This window comes from Ahaetulla prasina, chromosome 1, assembly GCF_028640845.1.
Source record: "Ahaetulla prasina isolate Xishuangbanna chromosome 1, ASM2864084v1, whole genome shotgun sequence".
In the NCBI taxonomy this organism is placed as follows: Eukaryota; Metazoa; Chordata; class Lepidosauria; order Squamata; family Colubridae; genus Ahaetulla; species Ahaetulla prasina.
The window spans coordinates 278,824,041-278,841,732 of record NC_080539.1 but is presented as its reverse complement, the minus strand read 5'-3'; the positions used below and the strand labels follow the sequence as shown (position 1 = coordinate 278,841,732).

At 39.5% G+C, this 17,692-nt stretch overlaps 1 protein-coding gene across 1 annotated transcript in view; it reads right to left on the bottom strand.

The window, feature by feature from the left end:
• DCDC1 (doublecortin domain containing 1) overlaps positions 1 to 17,692 on the bottom strand; it is a 321,197-nt gene that overhangs the window by 200,961 nt on the left and 102,544 nt on the right. The window contains exon 8 of the mRNA XM_058160852.1: positions 5,534 to 5,626. Within this exon, the coding sequence (XP_058016835.1) occupies positions 5,534 to 5,626 (93 nt within the window). The remainder of the gene's footprint in view (positions 1 to 5,533; positions 5,627 to 17,692) is intronic.

Here is a 17,692-nt window from a genome sequence, read left to right as displayed (position 1 = left end):
CTTCAGAAGCTGGGCTTTTAAATGGTTACCTCGCGGCACAGCCTGGCGGGAGTTACTGCAGACCCGAGCCAAGCGGTCCCAGTCCAGCCGAACGGTGAAAGCGTCGGCCGAGAAGGCTGGCGGCTCCCCGCCCGCCCTCTCACTGCACCGCCAGGGCTTTCTTCTCCTCCGTGCTTCAGAAGCTGGGCTTTTAAATGGTTTCCTCGCGGCACAGCCTGGCGGGAGTTACTGCAGACCCGAGCCAAGCGGTCCCAGTCCAGCCGAACGGTGAAAGCGTCGGCCGAGAAGGCTGGCGGCTCCCCGCCCGCCCTCTCACTGCACCGCCAGGGCTTTCTTCTCCTCCGTGCTTCAGAAGCTGGGCTTTTAAATGGTTTCCTCGCGGCACAGCCTGGCGGGAGTTACTGCAGACCCGAGCCAAGCGGTCCCAGTCCAGCCGAACGGTGAAAGCGTCGGCCGAGAAGGCTGGCGGCTCCCCGCCCGCCCTCTCACTGCACCGCCAGGGCTTTCTTCTCCTCCGTGCTTCAGAAGCTGGGCTTTTAAATGGTTTCCTCGCGGCACAGCCTGGCGGGAGTTACTGCAGACCCGAGCCAAGCGGTCCCAGTCCAGCCGAACGGTGAAAGCGCCGAGAAGGCTGGCGGCTCCCCGCCCGCCCTCTCACTGCACCGCCAGGGCTTTCTTTCTTCTCCCTCCGGCCTTCAGAAGCTGGGCTTTTAAATGGTTTCCTCGCGGCACAGCCTGGCGGGAGTTACTGCAGACCCGAGCCAAGCCGGTCCCAGTCCAGCCGAACGGTGAAAGCGTCGGCCGAGAAGGCTGGCGGATCCCCCGCTCCGCCCTCTCACTGCACCGCCAGGGCTTTCTTTCTTCTCCCTCCGGCCTTCAGAAGCTGGGCTTTTAAATGGTTTCCTCGCGGCACAGCCTGGCGGGAGTTACTGCAGACCCGAGCCAAGCCGGTCCCAGTCCAGCCGAACGGTGAAAGCGTCGGCCGAGAAGGCTGGCGGGTCCCCGCCCGCCCTCTCACTGCACCGCCAGGGCTTTCTTCCCCCTCCGGCCTTCAGAAGCTGGGCTTTTAAATGGTTTCCTCGCGGCACAGCCTGGCGGGAGTTACTGCAGACCCGAGCCAAGCCGGTCCCAGTCCAGCCGAACGGTGAAAGCGTCGGCCGAGAAGGCTGGCGGCTCCCCCGCCCCGCCCTCTCACTGCACCGCCAGGGCTTTCTTCTCCCTCCGTGCTTCAGAAGCTGGGCTTTTAAATGGTTTCCTCGCGGCACAGCCTGGCGGGAGTTACTGCAGACCCGAGCCAAGCGGTCCCAGTCCAGCCGAACGGTGAAAGCGTCGGCCGAGAAGGCTGGCGGCTCCCCCGCCCCGCCCTCTCACTGCACCGCCAGGGCTTTCTTCTCCCTCCGTGCTTCAGAAGCTGGGCTTTTAAATGGTTTCCTCGCGGCACAGCCTGGCGGGAGTTACTGCAGACCCGAGCCAAGCGGTCCCAGTCCAGCCGAACGGTGAAAGCATTTTTCTAAAAATACCAAAATACAGGACAATACTTTTCCAGGTTTTTCTCACTAAAGTGAAGCTTGTAATACAAAGAAGCATAACATGTATTTCTTATTGGAGTGACTAATATAATTGTTAATAAAAACTATTATTTCCTTGCTATTTATGGTTGCGAAACTTGGACTCTGAAAAAGGCAGTTAGGAGAAGAGTGGATCAGGGATGAAATGCTCCTGGTTCGGACCGGACCGGCTGATCCAGTAGTGATGGCGGTGGGTGGTTCAGAGAACCAGTAGCAAAAATCCCACCCCCACCCCCGCCCATGCCCACCCAATCGCTCGGTCGTCCGCTTCCCTACTTGCCACTTCTTTTAAAAAATGCTTTTAAAAGGTTAAAAAAAAAAGGCTCTGAGGATCACAGCTGAGCTGTGTGGGAGCTGGCCAAATAGGTTGTAAAAAAAAGCTTTTAAAAGTAAAAAAAAGTAAAAAAAAGTAAAAAAAAAAAAGATCACGCGCCACAGCTGATCACCCCCGCAGCGCACTGTTCTACTTACCCCAGGCCTCCTTTTGGCATGCACTGCGTGCGTGCACCTCACATCTGGTGCGTGGTGTGTACTGTGCATGCGCACATGCAGCGCATGCACAGCCAGCGAACCTGTAGTAAACCAGTTCAGATTTTACCACTGGAGTCAATGGCTTTGAACTATGGTGCTGGAGAGGTGACTATTATGTGTCCTACGGACTGCAAAAATATCAAGTCCTAGACTGAATCTCACCAAAAATATCACTTGGAGCCAAAACTGCCAAACGGAGACTGTCATACTTTGGTCATGTCATGAGAGCTGACTCACTTGAAAAGTCAACCATGCTGGGAGTGATCAGCAGAAAAAGAACAAGGGCCAAGTCACCCTAGCACCCTCTGGCTGCATGTTGTAAAGGATGACACTGAGATGACCATGGTGGATCTAAAGAAGGGGGTGCAAGACAGAGGAGCATGGAGAGTGCTGATCCATAGAATGGCTGAGGGTCGGACACAACTGAATGACTGACGACAACAATGATTATTTCCAGAATAAAATAACATGCTTAGCTAGAAGTTTTAAAAAGCATATACAGTATGCACATCTAGTTCGTTCCACCTTCCTAGACTGATGCGCAAACTTCTTTTGAGGAGTAGTTGCTACTGAAAGTGAAATCTGTATGACTGAATTTGAATAGTAGCTTAATGTAATGTAGCTTAATGTTCATCTTGGTTCATCTTCAAGGTCAGTGTGGTAAGGATGTAACTGCAGAACTTGTTTTAGATCTACTAACCTTTCATAAGATACCTACTGAGATACTTATCAGAGGACATCCCCATAAAGAAATAGAAAACAAACCAGAGGGATACTCTGTAGTTATTGTATCCCGATGTACCCTGTATGCAATATATTAATTAATTAATTGTGGACCTCTACAAAAAAAATGATTAGTACATTGTCGAAGATCAAAATAGCAGGAAAAAGGTAGTTATTAATAGCACCATAGCATTAGTAACATTTCCTAATCTTCTCACTGAGAGAATAAGCTAGGCTACTCTGTAAATCTGCATGAAGATAATGTTCCACTTTGCTTTATAGCAATTTTGCATTATTTCATTTGTAGAATATGCTGTCAAGTTCACAGCATGAAGCTTTGCAAAGAAAACCTTGATTTAATAGTTTTGCATTACAATATTTCCTGAAGAATCTTATGATTAGCACACTATGTCTTGACACTGTAAACTGCAGCTTTTCTATGGAAATAAGAATTTTGTTAACATTTCCTTTAGTATTGCAGTAGTAAATGAAAGCAAAAAGCAAGGAACCAAAACTATTAAATGTAGTTATTTAAAATACTGTAATTTGCTATACAGTTTTGATGAGTTTATTCAGTGTGAATTGTTAGGGACAATTTTTATAACCTTTAAAAATATTCAGATGTATGAAACAAGCCACTGAGCAGAATTGGTTTTTCAAAGCAGCCTTTTCCTTACATTTAAAATCCTCATAGGTACAAGTAATCATCAATATACAATTGGAACCAGAATTTCCCTTGCTAAGCAAGACAGTTACTTAAACTATGCATGATTTAACAACTTTTTCTGCCACAGTTGTTAAGCGAATCACTGCAGTTGTTAAGTGAATCATGCGGTCATTAAGCAAATCTGGCTTACTTCATTGACTTTGCTTGTTGGAAGCCTACAAATAGGAAAGTTGCAAATAGTGATCATATGATCCCAAGGTTCTACAACCATCGTAAATACACACTGATTGCCAAACACCTGAATTTTGATTAAGTGACTGTGGGGATGTTGTACAGACAAGGATTAGCCATATGTATTAGTCATTTTTTTCAAAGTTGTTGTAACTTTGAATGGTTGTTAAATGAATGATTGTAAGTCAAGGACTACCTGTATCGACAATTTTTCAGTGCCATTCCTATACTTTGACTACAGCTATTTTGTTCTTATACTGACAACATCCATAGGCAGCTGAGCTGATTTCCTTCTGACATGGCTGTCCAAAACCTCAAACAGCAAAGCTTGTTCCACAGTTGAATATGGAGGTGGGCAATTTCCCTTTTTGTGGAAATGCTTTTTTCCATGATTTCCTACTTTGGCTGCACTGAATCCGGAGTGTCAATCTTTGCAGTTGGTTTTGAAGCCTTTTACAGACAGTCCTGTTTCCTTTCCCCCAATCACTATAAATTAATAGGGCAACTGGAGAGAAGAGGAGGTGCTTCCAATTTTTGCAGATTGTTATTTGTCGGTTTGAAAATGCAGCAGTCACCGCTGATGATTCTCATGTGACTTCAGTTAATAACCATAAACTGCTGCAATAGTGTTTGTGATCATGGCTTCATGGAAGTACCCTAATTAGTGAAACAGGAGTCAATAACATGACACGACTACTAAAATGGCAAATGCAAATATTGCCTGTCTCAATAAAGACATAATTTCCAAATCAGAAGCAGCACTGGTCAGATCCCATCTCAAATTCTGTCTGGTTTTTGTTTTTGTTTTTTTGTTTTGTTTTGTTTGTTTGTTTGTTTGGAGGGGGGGAGGGGGTTACAATTTTAAAAAGTTTCAAAGAAACTGGAAGAGCTGCAGAGAAAGACAATGAAGATGAGTAAATGACTGCAAATTAAGTCTTACAAGAAGTGACTGACACAATGGATGGATGGATAGATGGATGGATGGATGGATGGATGGATGGATGGATGGATGGATGGATGGATGGATGGATATATGCATGGATGGATGCATGGATGGAAAGACAGGCAAACAGGTTTTACACTTTTATGCTTTGCATTCAAAAAGTCCAGGTTCATTTTTTAGCATATTCAGGTACTGCTCTTGGTAATATGTGTAAATAATATTGCAATAATCTTAGTGATTATTGATCACTTAGAGATAGTCTCCTATGTTTTTGATATTGTTTTTTTAATGCCTACCTGTCAGACTTTCAAGGTAGATCAGGTCAGGAACTAGAATTCAGGAAGACTAGAACTGTATTTTATTTACAAGTCTGGTGGTGTCTTTTCTATCTCTCCTTTTATGTCGGACAGGAAGTCAGGAGTTGCAGAGGAAGGGCTAGAGTGAAGTTCCCTGTACCACTCTGAAAACACATTTCAATAGAAGAGAATATATGCAGAGATGGGCTGCACTTACATTCACAACGGGTTTGCTGGTTGTGAGCGCACATGCGCCCCTTTGGGACTGAAATGGAGTTTCAAACATGCCACTAAGCAACTCAAGCAGCTCCAGTGAGTACAGCAGGGGTGGCGCGAAACTCAGCTGGGCAGCGTGGGTAGGGGGAGCGAGCCAGAAAGTTAATTATATATGAAAAACATAGCACAAGGGTGGGTGGCCAGGCCCAGACAGCGATCACAGCTAAGGGTTCACCCGAACCCACAGAGCCATGCAGCAGCCCACCACTGAATATATGTAACTCAAGGAAAACACTTAGCAAAAGAATAGCATGTTAAATCTAAAAAAATATATCATTTTAAAATAATTTTTACTTACCTTGCGTTGTTCTAAGAGTATTTCTTGCTTCTTCATTGATAAAATGCTCTTGTCTGTTATCTTCTCTTTCTGGCCATCAGTGGCAAAATCCAGCTAAAATATGACAAAGAATTTTCCATCAACTTTATTGAACCACATTCCACATTTCTCTATTTTCTTACATAAAGTAAAAGAAAACCCTGACTTCGAATTTTGTTGTTTGATGCTGTATGAAAATGTAATAAGTGAACTCTCAGATATATTCTTATATATGATTGATATGCTTCACAAAATGTACAGACTGACTAGGCCTACAAGAGTTTAATCTTTGTATGCATCCCTTTGAAAAACCATATGTAGATGCCTGGATATCTAGTGTAACATAGGCACTTACTAATATTTTCAAATTGGAAAACCATTATAGTGTTAATAGTAGCACTTCCAGCAGGGATGCTATTCAGCAGGTTCTGGAGAACTGGTAGCAGAAATTTTGAGTAGTTTGGAGAACCAGCAAATACCACCTCTGGCTGGCCCCAGAGTTGGGTGGGAGTGGAGATTTTGCAATATCCTTCCCCCAGGAGTGGGGAGGGAATGGGGATTTTGCAGTATCCGTCCCCTGCCATGCCCACCAAGCCACACCCACAGAACTGGTAGTAAAAAAAATTGAATTCCACCACTGACTTCCATATATTGAAATCTAAAGAAGACAAGTCTCTTTTCTTCGTTTTTAAAGACTCCATCCTCCCATCTTCTATGCATTTAGTTTTACTATTCTTTGCTAAAAGATATACGTAATTAATCACTCATTAGAACTATATGAAACCATTATCTATCATTTCATGCAATATTATATCTAATATTACCACAAGAAATACAGGAATATAATATCTAATATTACCGCAAGAAATACAAGAAACATAGTATTATACACAGACAACATATAATCAGTCCAATTGAATAAATATGCCTCATATGCTTCTGTTTCATAAGATCCCTAAAAGTGCAAAATAAATAAAAATAAAAGTAACATACAAATAAACTCAGAGGAGGGAGGGAGGGAGGGAGGGAGGGAGGGAGGGAAGGAAGGAAGGAAGGAAGGAAGGAAGGAAGGAAGGAAGGAAGGAAGGAAGGAAGGAGAGTAGATAGGTTGGAAATATATAGTTTATGTGGACAATTATTTGCATTAAGATATATATGAGAATATGAAATGTAAGCGAGCTAAGCATATGATTACTATCAACTAGAACAATATAAACTGTATCCTTTCAATAACCTGTTCTGCACCATACATATGGATTGAGGCAGATTAAGATAATGAGTTAAAAATGAGGAATTTTAGAATTGGAAATATTTTCAACAGTAACATATATACAATTACAGGTTGATTACTTCAAAGCCATAGTTTATTTTTATTTTATTTTATTTATTTTATTTTATTAGATTTTTATACCGCCCTTCTCCCGAAGGACTCAGGGCGGTTTATACAATTATCTTCTAGTATCACTTTTAGTTTTGCAAAAATGCCTAACAATGATCAGCTGAGAGTTATCATTCATAATGTAGATTGATAGATCTTTAAAACTGTTTCTGCTTTAATTCAAATGTTTACAAAAGTGTAAATTCTGAATAGAGAAAATATATTTATTTTTTTAATCAATACAATTTAAACAATCTTATGTTTAGAATTTTAGTCAGTGTTACTAAAGCTGGAATTTTTTTATCAATTTCAGGGAGACAGCAGAAGACGGGGAGCCTGGCCTGCTATAGTCCATGGAGTTGTGAAGAGTTGGGCATGACTTAGTGACTGAAGAACAACTGTTTATACTACTAGAAACTCAACTATTTTTAAAAGAATTTTTAAATTTCTATATTATTTTTTATAAATGGCTCAAGACAATGAACATATCTAAATGAGGACCCAGATTGTTGGGGGCAATAAGTTGACAAATGGATGAAGACTATTGCTTAACATAGTGTAAGCCGCCCTGAGTCTTCGGAGAAGGGTGGGATATAAATGCAAATAAATAAATAAATAAAAAGACAATGAACATATCTAATATTCCATCCTCCTCCTATTTTTACCACAATAGTCCTGTGAGGGTGGGTTAGACTGAAACAGACTGACTGGCCCAAGGTCACCCAGCTGGTTTTCCTATCTAAGAACTAGACAGGACTAGAGCATAACTTAAGTCAGCACCTTATCACTATACTAAATGAGCTCTTTACCATGTATACATGATGCTATATTTATAACTATTAAAACTACAATTCATAACTTCTTGCATTTTAAGCTGAATACTTTGATACCAAAACTCAAATTGTAAGATATGAATGGATTGCTAGATATTCCACAAATACAACTCCAAAAACTTTGGATAACAGTATGATACAAAAGAAACACACAACCTTACCCTCACTACAATGTAGCTAATTCCACATTCCAATTCTAATTTATGTATTTCCCACTGAATGCCACTGAACTTAAAATTGGATTCGATTCTTCCTAATATGCTAATTAATTTAAAACATCCATACAGACAATCACGTAGCATATAACTTCTATGTAATTTAAATAATCCTGAACAATGTTTTACAAGGAGATCGGTACCTTTCAATTTAAATACTGTGATAATCAGGTATTGATTGGATTTCCCAGTAGCCTGTTGCAAAGCAAGAGTGGGACAAATTGCTTATTTTATATACAAAACATGGTGATAAAAGGCTAGCTGCAGGTATTTTCTGGAAAGTGCATTTTAATAAGGATCTATTCAATGTAGGAACAAATGGAGTAAAAGACGTTTGCATTATCAAGTTTGGTGGAAAAGCTCTGTCTCTTTATAACAACAAAATCAATCATTTATCCAGACTGTGGGGAGTCAAAGTTAGTTGCTGAAAAGAGATCCATATATAAAACAAGTCAATAACTCATTGTGTGTTATTGTTGGATGAAGAAGCCTGCTTTCAAAATGCTGGTCCTGCTTCTCTCCAAATGAATGTCTCTGTATTCAGAGAGTGGGAGGGAAGCTTTTTGTTACTGGCAGTTCCCTACTGCCCTTTACTTGGATATAAGAAAGAGATGTTGCTCTTCAGTGTCCCTAGAAGTTTGTGCCTTAAATAATACATCACTTGGTGTTATACATATTAAAGGAAATGCCTTGTTCTCCTACATTAAGTTTGTGTTCTAAATTTTGCTGTTTACTTTCCTTAGAGAGATGACGTTCATATAGGTTTATGTATCAAATCACAATTTTTGAAATTGCAAGACTGTTTTAATTAGAGCATAATACCTTCCAATATCAAGATTTGAAGACCTAGATTTTAAATATTTATTCAAAGTCATCAAAAGAGTTCAGTTGCTGGCAAATTGTGTTCATTCACCTTTTCAAACACATAACATGAGCACATGTCTTTCTGCTTTGCTCCCTCTTGGATAAGTTTTCCACTGTTCATTCAGGAGAGGAAGGCTTTAGAAGATGAAAGTTGTAAAAAGATGAGAAAGACAGGATCTACTTAAAAGTTCTCTTTTTATCCCGATATTAAGAATACAACTTTTCTAATGTGCTTTAGATCAGGTTGTTTTTTATCCCTGGTCCAATCCTCTGTTTCTAATTTGTTTTCACAGTCACCAGATTTATTGTATTTGTGTACCCTTCCATTTAATCCAACTGAGTGTAGGCCTCCTCAGTTTTTTACACAAATCTGTTTAAGATTTTCAGAAATTATATTGCATCACATAGAACATTATGGAAGTTGTCACCAATTAGATGACAGTATGAGTAACTGATATTTATGATATTAAAACTTGTCAAGAACAATGGTACCAAAAAGGGACACAAGTAAATCAACAATTTTCAGAAAAACTCTTTTAGACTGGATGGATATAGATGATAGGTAGGTAGGTAGGTACTAGATAGATAGATAGATAGATAGATAGATAGATAGATAGATAGATAGATAGATAGATAGATAGATAGATAAAAAAGGAAAAGGAAAAGGAAAAGGAAAAGGAAGGAAGGAAGGAAGGGAGAGGGAGGGAGGGAGAGAGAGGGAGAGAGAAAGAAAGAAAGAAAAAGAAAGAAAGAAAGAAAGAAAGAAAGAAAGAAGGAAGGAAGGAAGGAAGGAAGGAAGGAAGGAAGGAAGGAAGGAAGGAAGGAAGGAAGGAAGGAAGGAAGGAAGGAAGGAAGGAAGCTGGTAGGGGTTTGATTTTGTATGTGTACTAGGGGACATGAATCCAATTTTTCACTAAAAATTTTCATATGAACCCAATGGAAGAGGATTGGGTTCTATTCTATTCTATTTAATTAAATAGAATTAAATAGATGAAAGTTGCCATCTAGATTATTGAATCCAATCCCTTGAATAATGCAGAAATCCAAATGAAAATACCACCAACAGATTATTTTTTCACTATTTTTCAACAATCAAGCCAACAGGAGCTATCCACTGCATAGAGTAATTTTGTTACATTACTGAATTTAAGTCTATCCTTCTGTAGCCAAAGATCATTATTCCATATTCTGGGATGGTAGTGTAGGAATTTAGCACCCACCCCCCTCCTAGAAGAATGAAATATTCTAGGAAATATTTTAAAAAGCAGAATATTATACCTTCCTGGATGAGAAATGGAGAAACATATTTTAAAGACAAAGGAGCTCCCTGCAACTTCCTGACTCCCCCCCCCACCTTTGTCAATGGGCCATTAAAAGCCTCAGCTAAGCTCACTCATTCTCCCCACCTTTGTCAATGGGCAATTAAGGCTTCAACCAAGCTCACTCAATCCCCCCATGATTTGCAACACAATACAACTGAAACTCACCACATGGCAAGGCTCAAGCAAGCTTGAGAGACAGCCAGCAAGGCTAGCTAAGACTCCCACCCCCTGGGAGTCTGACAACCAATCAGGATACTCTTCCTGTGCCCCAGAAAGGTCAAAGCTCAGAAAAAGCATAAAGCCAGGGAGCACACAGGATCTCAGCCCTTTCTGTTCAGGAACTCAAGCCATGTGATCCTGACCACCATTAAACCATCTTTCCAAGCAGCCTCCATGTTTCCAGTGTCTTTGTCCCCACTTGGAACTGAACCCAGATGGATATTTCTTCCAACAATTGGCACCCACAGATGGGACTCCAAGCTAACCTAACCAATGGACCTGGCCCAGGTAAGCCTCCCTTGCTAGCAGCAGACCCATTGAGTCTGTGGGTAAGTTTTCCTGGACCTTGGCCATTTGGAACTAGGTTTTAAAGGGGTTTTGAGTGTTGAGCTCAAAGACTGCTTGGAAAGAAGGTGAGTACCTCTAAATTTTAATTTTAAGCATGGAAAAGCATGGGAAATATGTGTATGCCTGCATGTGTGTGAATGAGAGAGCCCTTCTCCCAATCACAGCTGGATCTTGCATCCTCTGTGCATTTCCTAACCGCAGAAAGACCAAAAGTCTGGAGAGCATGGGGGTTTTGCCAGAGCACAGGACCTTCTGTTAGGGAAGGAAGAAGTGTGTGTGTGGGATTCCACCTGAGGAAACAGTCTGATTCCACCTCTTTGAGCAACCTCTAGCCGCACCTCTGCCTACTGCTAGCTCCACCGAGCCGTGACCGGTAGGATAGAGAAAGCAAGGGGGGGAAGCCAAACGTGGAACTTTGTGTTTATTAGGAACGGAAGCCGAGCGAGAGGAAAGTAAGTGTGAATGAAGCAATTAAGAGAGTAAAAAAAGAGAAAAAGGAGAAAAAAAAGGAAGCAGGAGATCTGCTTGGGGCCCTGGATGCCCGGAGGCTGCCAGTACTGCCTGGTATGCTAAAAGGAAGCAGGAAGCAGTGTTGAAGAGGTGCTCGTACCTACTGGCAGGGCAGTAGGTCCTCTGGGATCACCTTTTGATCCAAACTGAAGCTCCCTTAACAGGAAGGTGCCCATACTTGACAGAAGGAGTCAAGTCCTTCCCAGAACTTTTTTCTGAAAACTGTAGGAGGATCCACCGGCTAAGCCAAAGTGAAAATAAAACCTCACATCAGAGAGGAAACATGGGAAGCAGTAGCTCGAGGGTGGAGGGAAATCCCTGGAAAACCTGCTGGGGCCTGGAGTGCCCGGAGGCTGCCAGTTTTACCTGGTATGCGGAAAAGAAATTGAGGAAATTGTGTAATAAAGATGAGAATAGGAAACAAATTTGGCTAAATAAAGGTACTTAAAAGAAAAGGGAAATATATAAATAGGAATGTTTGGGTTTTTGTTTGTTTGTTTGTTTGTCTCTTTCTCTGTCTTCTATGGAACCACGTGGTCTGTCTGTTAAGATTTGTGCCTTCCCTAATTTAACTGAGATTTATGGCGGGAATGATCAGTGTGTGTGTAAATCTCAGAGTTTTGTTTTTCTCTTTGTCCTCCTTGTTTTTTATGTGTGTATGTCTGTCTTTGTGGGCCCTTGAGGTAATTGTAACTGTAAAATGTATCTGATCTCTAGAGACAAGAATTTTAAATTGTTAGGGAAAAAGAAAAACAAAAGGTTGAAACAATGAAAATGGGGAAGAGAGAGAGAAAAAAAAAGGAAAGAGCCTTTTTCCTGTCTTTGTCCGGCCAACAAAATAGTAAAAAGGACTTTTCATCCTATTTCTGTTTTTTTTTCTCCTCTCTATCTTAAAGTAACAACTCAAGTTTATAAGGAAACATTTTAAGTTCACTTACAAGAGAAGTTTATGAGGAAATGTTTTAAGTTCACTTACAAGAGAAAAAAAAAATTCAGTCTTGCATTTACTGTGTATTTAAATGATTTTACCTGTTCATCCTCTTCCTGAAGTATGTGAAGTTTTTTCTTTCTCATCAGTTGTGTCTCCATTTTGTTGAAACTGCATTACCTTTTAGTAACTGCAATATTGATGTGTTGTTTCTTTTCAAACTCTGCCTGCAAGATATCTACCCCCCCCAACTTTTTAATCCTGTTACAATGCCTTTCCTGAGAAGATTACCCACAAAAGTGGGGAGGAGATCCTGTTCTAATGTCTTTCAGCCCTGAAAAGATGACTCTGCAACTGTGGAAGCAGAGCACATGGTTCCAGATGCTGCCTCCAGAGGAGACCTTCCATTTGTTGGAGCCAGGAATTGAGTTTGAATCCAGCCCCCATTGAAAGTCATCACAGCAACCAGATTGGAGCAGACCTTTCCAAACCTGACTGACCAACAAGCATGCCACCCAAAAGATATGAAAGAAAGGACCCTGAGATGTACAAGTAAAGACTAAAAGACTCTTTTCAATTCCCAGAAGACAGCTGGAAAGACTATGGGGGAGGGTGAAAATTCATTGTAATGTTTTCTGTCTTGTCTCATTTACATTGTAATCAGTCTAAAGTACTCATGTAAGGATTGTATTTGAGTGGCTACCACAGCAAGTTCTGAACACGTTAGATTTTTGTCTGGTGGGAGGGAAATATGTCCAAAATGTTTGTATTGCCTGTATTGTAAAAGTAGCTGCATACACAGGCACACAGAGAGACACACCATTCAGAATTAGTCTATTCCCTTCACTTACCTCCACACAAGACTTTTAGGTTGATTTTTGCTCTGTGGCACTAAAAGCCCAAGGAGTCAGATCTCCCTGCTAATTCCATAGGGGAGGGCATCCCCCTCAGGCAATTCCTCACTTGAAGAGATAGCAGAAAAAGTGATATCCAAAACCCAAGCCCTGACTATGACTCACAAATGATGCTGCCCAGTTGCCCAGTAAAGCAAGATATGTTGCACTGGTGGTCTCATGAGTAGAAGTCCCAGGGCTCATTGTGTGTAATTTTTTTTTTAAAAAGAAGAAAGGAAAAAGCCTGGATTGCACACTGATTAACCTCAATTTGGACTGGAAAAAAAAATCTTGGATAGACTTAAGTAAGAGCTAGGGCAGGTTCAGTAACCAACCCTTGGAAATGAGCAGCCTGTAATTTAAAGGAAAACCATGGCTGTGAAAATTTTGGGATGTGTGCTTGCTTGACCTGACTGGAAGCTCTCAGAAAGTGATATCTAACAGCTGAAATTAATTGGCATAGAAAATTGGATACTGTAAAATTCTTACCAGAACTTTTCCCCTGGCTGCTAGACCTTCATGGTTGAAAGCTTTTGGGAGCCACTGAAGGAATCTTTTTTTCTGTTGTCTCTATCAATGGCTTCCTTTGCATCAGGAAAATTAAAAGCACCCACTGATTTGATCAATTTTAATTTTTGCCAAGAGCATGTTTCAAAACTCACGTTTTGAAAAAAAAAAAAAGTAGGGATTGTAGGAATTTAGCACCCACCCCCCTCCTAGAAGAATGAAATATTCTAGGAAATATTTTAAAAAGCAGAATATTATACCTTCCTGGATGAGAAATGGAGAAACATATTTTAAAGACAAAGGAGCTCCCTGCAACTTCCTGACTCCCCCCCCACCTTTGTCAATGGGCCATTAAAAGCCTCAGCTAAGCTCACTCATTCTCCCCACCTTTGTCAATGGGCAATTAAGGCTTCAACCAAGCTCACTCAATCCCCCCATGATTTGCAACACAATACAACTGAAACTCACCACATGGCATGGCTCAAGCAAGCTTGAGAGACAGCCAGCAAGGCTAGCTAAGACTCCCACCCCCTGGGAGTCTGACAACCAATCAGGATACTCTTCCTGTGCCCCAGAAAGGTCAAAGCTCAGAAAAAGCATAAAGCCAGGGAGCACACAGGATCTCAGCCCTTTTCTGTTCAGGAACTCAAGCCATGTGATCCTGACCACCATTAAACCATCTTTCCAAGCAGCCTCCATGTTTCCAGTGTCTTTGTCCCCACTTGGAACTGAACCCAGATGGATATTTCTTCCAACAGTAGAAAAAGTTTGCAGCCTTCCTCTCTATTTTTGAAGAATGCTACTGTATTCCTCCTCAATATTTCTTTTCTAAAGACTAAATGTACCAAACTCCTTCAATTAAGCTCCCTCAGTTCCTCTTCTTTTGTATTTCCAGGAGAGTGTTCTGTGTTGTCTTTCTGTGACTTGTTTCACTTTCATGCCTAAATATACATCAAAAAGTTTCAGGCAAACTCAGAAGGTCTCAACAAACACAATGTATTTTAATGCACTACAGTTGTTAATTAATAAGGTACTGGTAATTTGTCTCACATATAACCTGAATCTCCCTCACCTTCCCCGTTTCACCTCACCCTAATTTAAACCCTTCCTCATTCTAAGCACTCTATGCATCAGATGAAGTGAGCTGCAGCTCATGAAAGTTTATACCATTTCACAAAATTTGTTCGTCGGAAAAGTTGCTACTAGGCTCCTTTTCAAATTTTAGCTAGCACTGAAAATGATTCTTGAAATCTTATTCATATTCATACAGTATTGTGAACAGTAACAACTACAATTCCATAATCTTTTTTATATATTGAATATATATATTAATTACTGATTACTGCTTTAATGTTTGTTCTATCATTTTTGACCTACATTTTAACCTATCCAGATCAGTCTGAATGCTGCTCCTGTCTCCAAGTATGTTAAATACTGAATTTTGTATGTTGGCAGTCTGTTAATTATCTCTGCTTGAGTAAAGTTTCCAAAACATTGGTAAATCTACCTAATAAGTCCCCTTACTGCTTCTAAACATTTAAACAAATGTATGGTTTGACTCTGAATAAGCAGGAAATTTGCAAATCTTTATCTTTTAAATATGTTACTGTTCAATTCAATATGTGAGAATAATCCTGATAATGATCTTTCTTATTCCCTATTAAGACATATTTTCCAAATTACTGTAATCCAAAATTACAAATGGTGGGCACTATTTGTAAATATAGATTTATTTATTTAGGAAATTTATTTGCCACCCATCTCTGGATACTGAAAAGTAGGTATGACCAATAAATATATGGTAACACCTTTGTCTAAATACATATTTAAATCTGTTATACTTATTTCTGAGTAGGAAAGTAGGAAAGTATAGTATTTCATGGTGTAAAATGTGCCATAACTATGAAGAAAGGCATTTCCTAGGTCTAGTTGCACTGTAGGAGGGAGAAATTGTAATGGCTCAGTATGATAGCTACTGCAATATAGCTTTATGTTCAATACAAGATGTAAGCAACATCTTAAATTATGTAAAACGTAAGTATCTCATTTATGTCTTTTTTCATGTTGTACATTAAGATTGAAAGTGACCATTTTCATTCAATGACTGATTCAGAATGTATTTATTTATTTATTTTTGTATATGTGGCTGAAACCACATATCCTTCTCCAGGGATGCTTTTCTATTTTCCATGGTATAACTTATCATAACAACTTCTGCATATACTTAACTATATTACAGACTAATAAGGCATTTCTAAATTCATAAACTATGAACTATTTTTTATTTATAAAAAAAATAGTCTACTTCAGTTTAGTTCATTTAAGTCATGTAGAATTCTTAAGTTTGATCAGAAAAGATCAGAACGTAACTGCGTTTTGCCCAAATACAAGTTAGTATACTGAAAGCATCAGCTGGGGCCTGGCTGATCAAGGAAGGTATATTGATATTATGAGAATGAATTAAACACTCGTTTTAAAGATATAATTACAATAAACTGTCATATTACATTAAACTTCTGGAAAAAAATGGAATAACGTATTTTTTTCCATCAAACAATTGCTTGGAATGAAGAGAAAAGAGAAAAAGAAAAATAAGTAGCCAATATTATTGGAAACGTGGGAAAAAATTTGGGTTAGAAATGTTAAATTCACGCAGGCACAGAATCTGAGGGAAAATTTTTATAAAATGTTTTATAGATGGCATCTAGATCCTAAAAAATTATCGTGTATGTATCCAGAAATGCAAGCAAAATGTTGGAGATGTAATTGTGATGACGCTACATATTTTCACATTTGGTGGACTTGTAAGGACATAAAGGCCTTTTGGATAAAAATTTGGTGGATTTTACAAAATGTTCTGAAAAAGAAGATAAAGTTCCTGCCGCAATTTTTCTTGTTGGGAATTATTACGGATTGTACAGTAATTGAGACTAAATTGATTTTAAATCTAATAACTGCAGCAAGATTACTAATAGGACAATATTGGAAGAAAAAAGAAGTACCAACAATAGAAGAATGGATATTGAAAGTTGCCAATTTGGCTGAGATGGCGAAGATATCAGCCTTTTTGAAAGACAATACGCAAGAAAGATACTTAAAGGAATGGAAAAAATGGATTGACTATATTCAACGTAGATATCAGACTAAGAGTTATCAGACTGTTTTTGAATGATTATGATGTATTATTTTTGATTGCTTTTGGGGGAAGTTAGGAATTGATGATTGTAGGGTATAATTAAGTTGGGACGAAATTTTTTAGCATATGTTTGTTTTATTTTAACTATACCTTGTGCTCGTTCCGGGAAGTCGGGGGAGGGGTTGCGAAGGAGGGGAGCAGGGGAAAGGGGAAAAATTTTGTAAAACTTTTGAATAAAAAAAAAAACTTCTGGAAAAAAATGGAATAACGTATTTTTTTCCATCAAACAATTGCTTGGAATGAAGAGAAAAGAGAAAAAGAAAAATAAGTAGCCAATATTATTGGAAACGTGGGAAAAAATTTGGGTTAGAAATGTTAAATTCACGCAGGCACAGAATCTGAGGGAAAATTTTTATAAAATGTTTTATAGATGGCATCTAGATCCTAAAAAATTATCGTGTATGTATCCAGAAATGCAAGCAAAATGTTGGAGATGTAATTGTGATGACACTACATATTTTCACATTTGGTGGACTTGTAAGGACATAAAGGCCTTTTGGATAAAAATTTGGTGGATTTTACAAAATGTTCTGAAAAAGAAGATAAAGTTCCTGCCGCAATTTTTCTTGTTGGGAATTATTACGGATTGTACAGTAATTGAGACTAAATTGATTTTAAATCTAATAACTGCAGCAAGATTACTAATAGGACAATATTGGAAGAAAAAAGTACCAACAATAGAAGAATGGATATTGAAAGTTGCCAATTTGGCTGAGATGGCGAAGATATCAGCCTTTTGAAAGACAATACAAGAAAGATACTTAAAGGAATGGAAAAAATGGATTGACTATATTCAACGTAGATATCAGATTAAGAGTTATCAGACTGTTTTGAATGATTATGATGTATTATTTTGATTGCTTTTGGGGAAGTTAGGAATTGATGATTGTAGGGTATAATTAAGTTGGGACGAAATTTTTTAGCATAT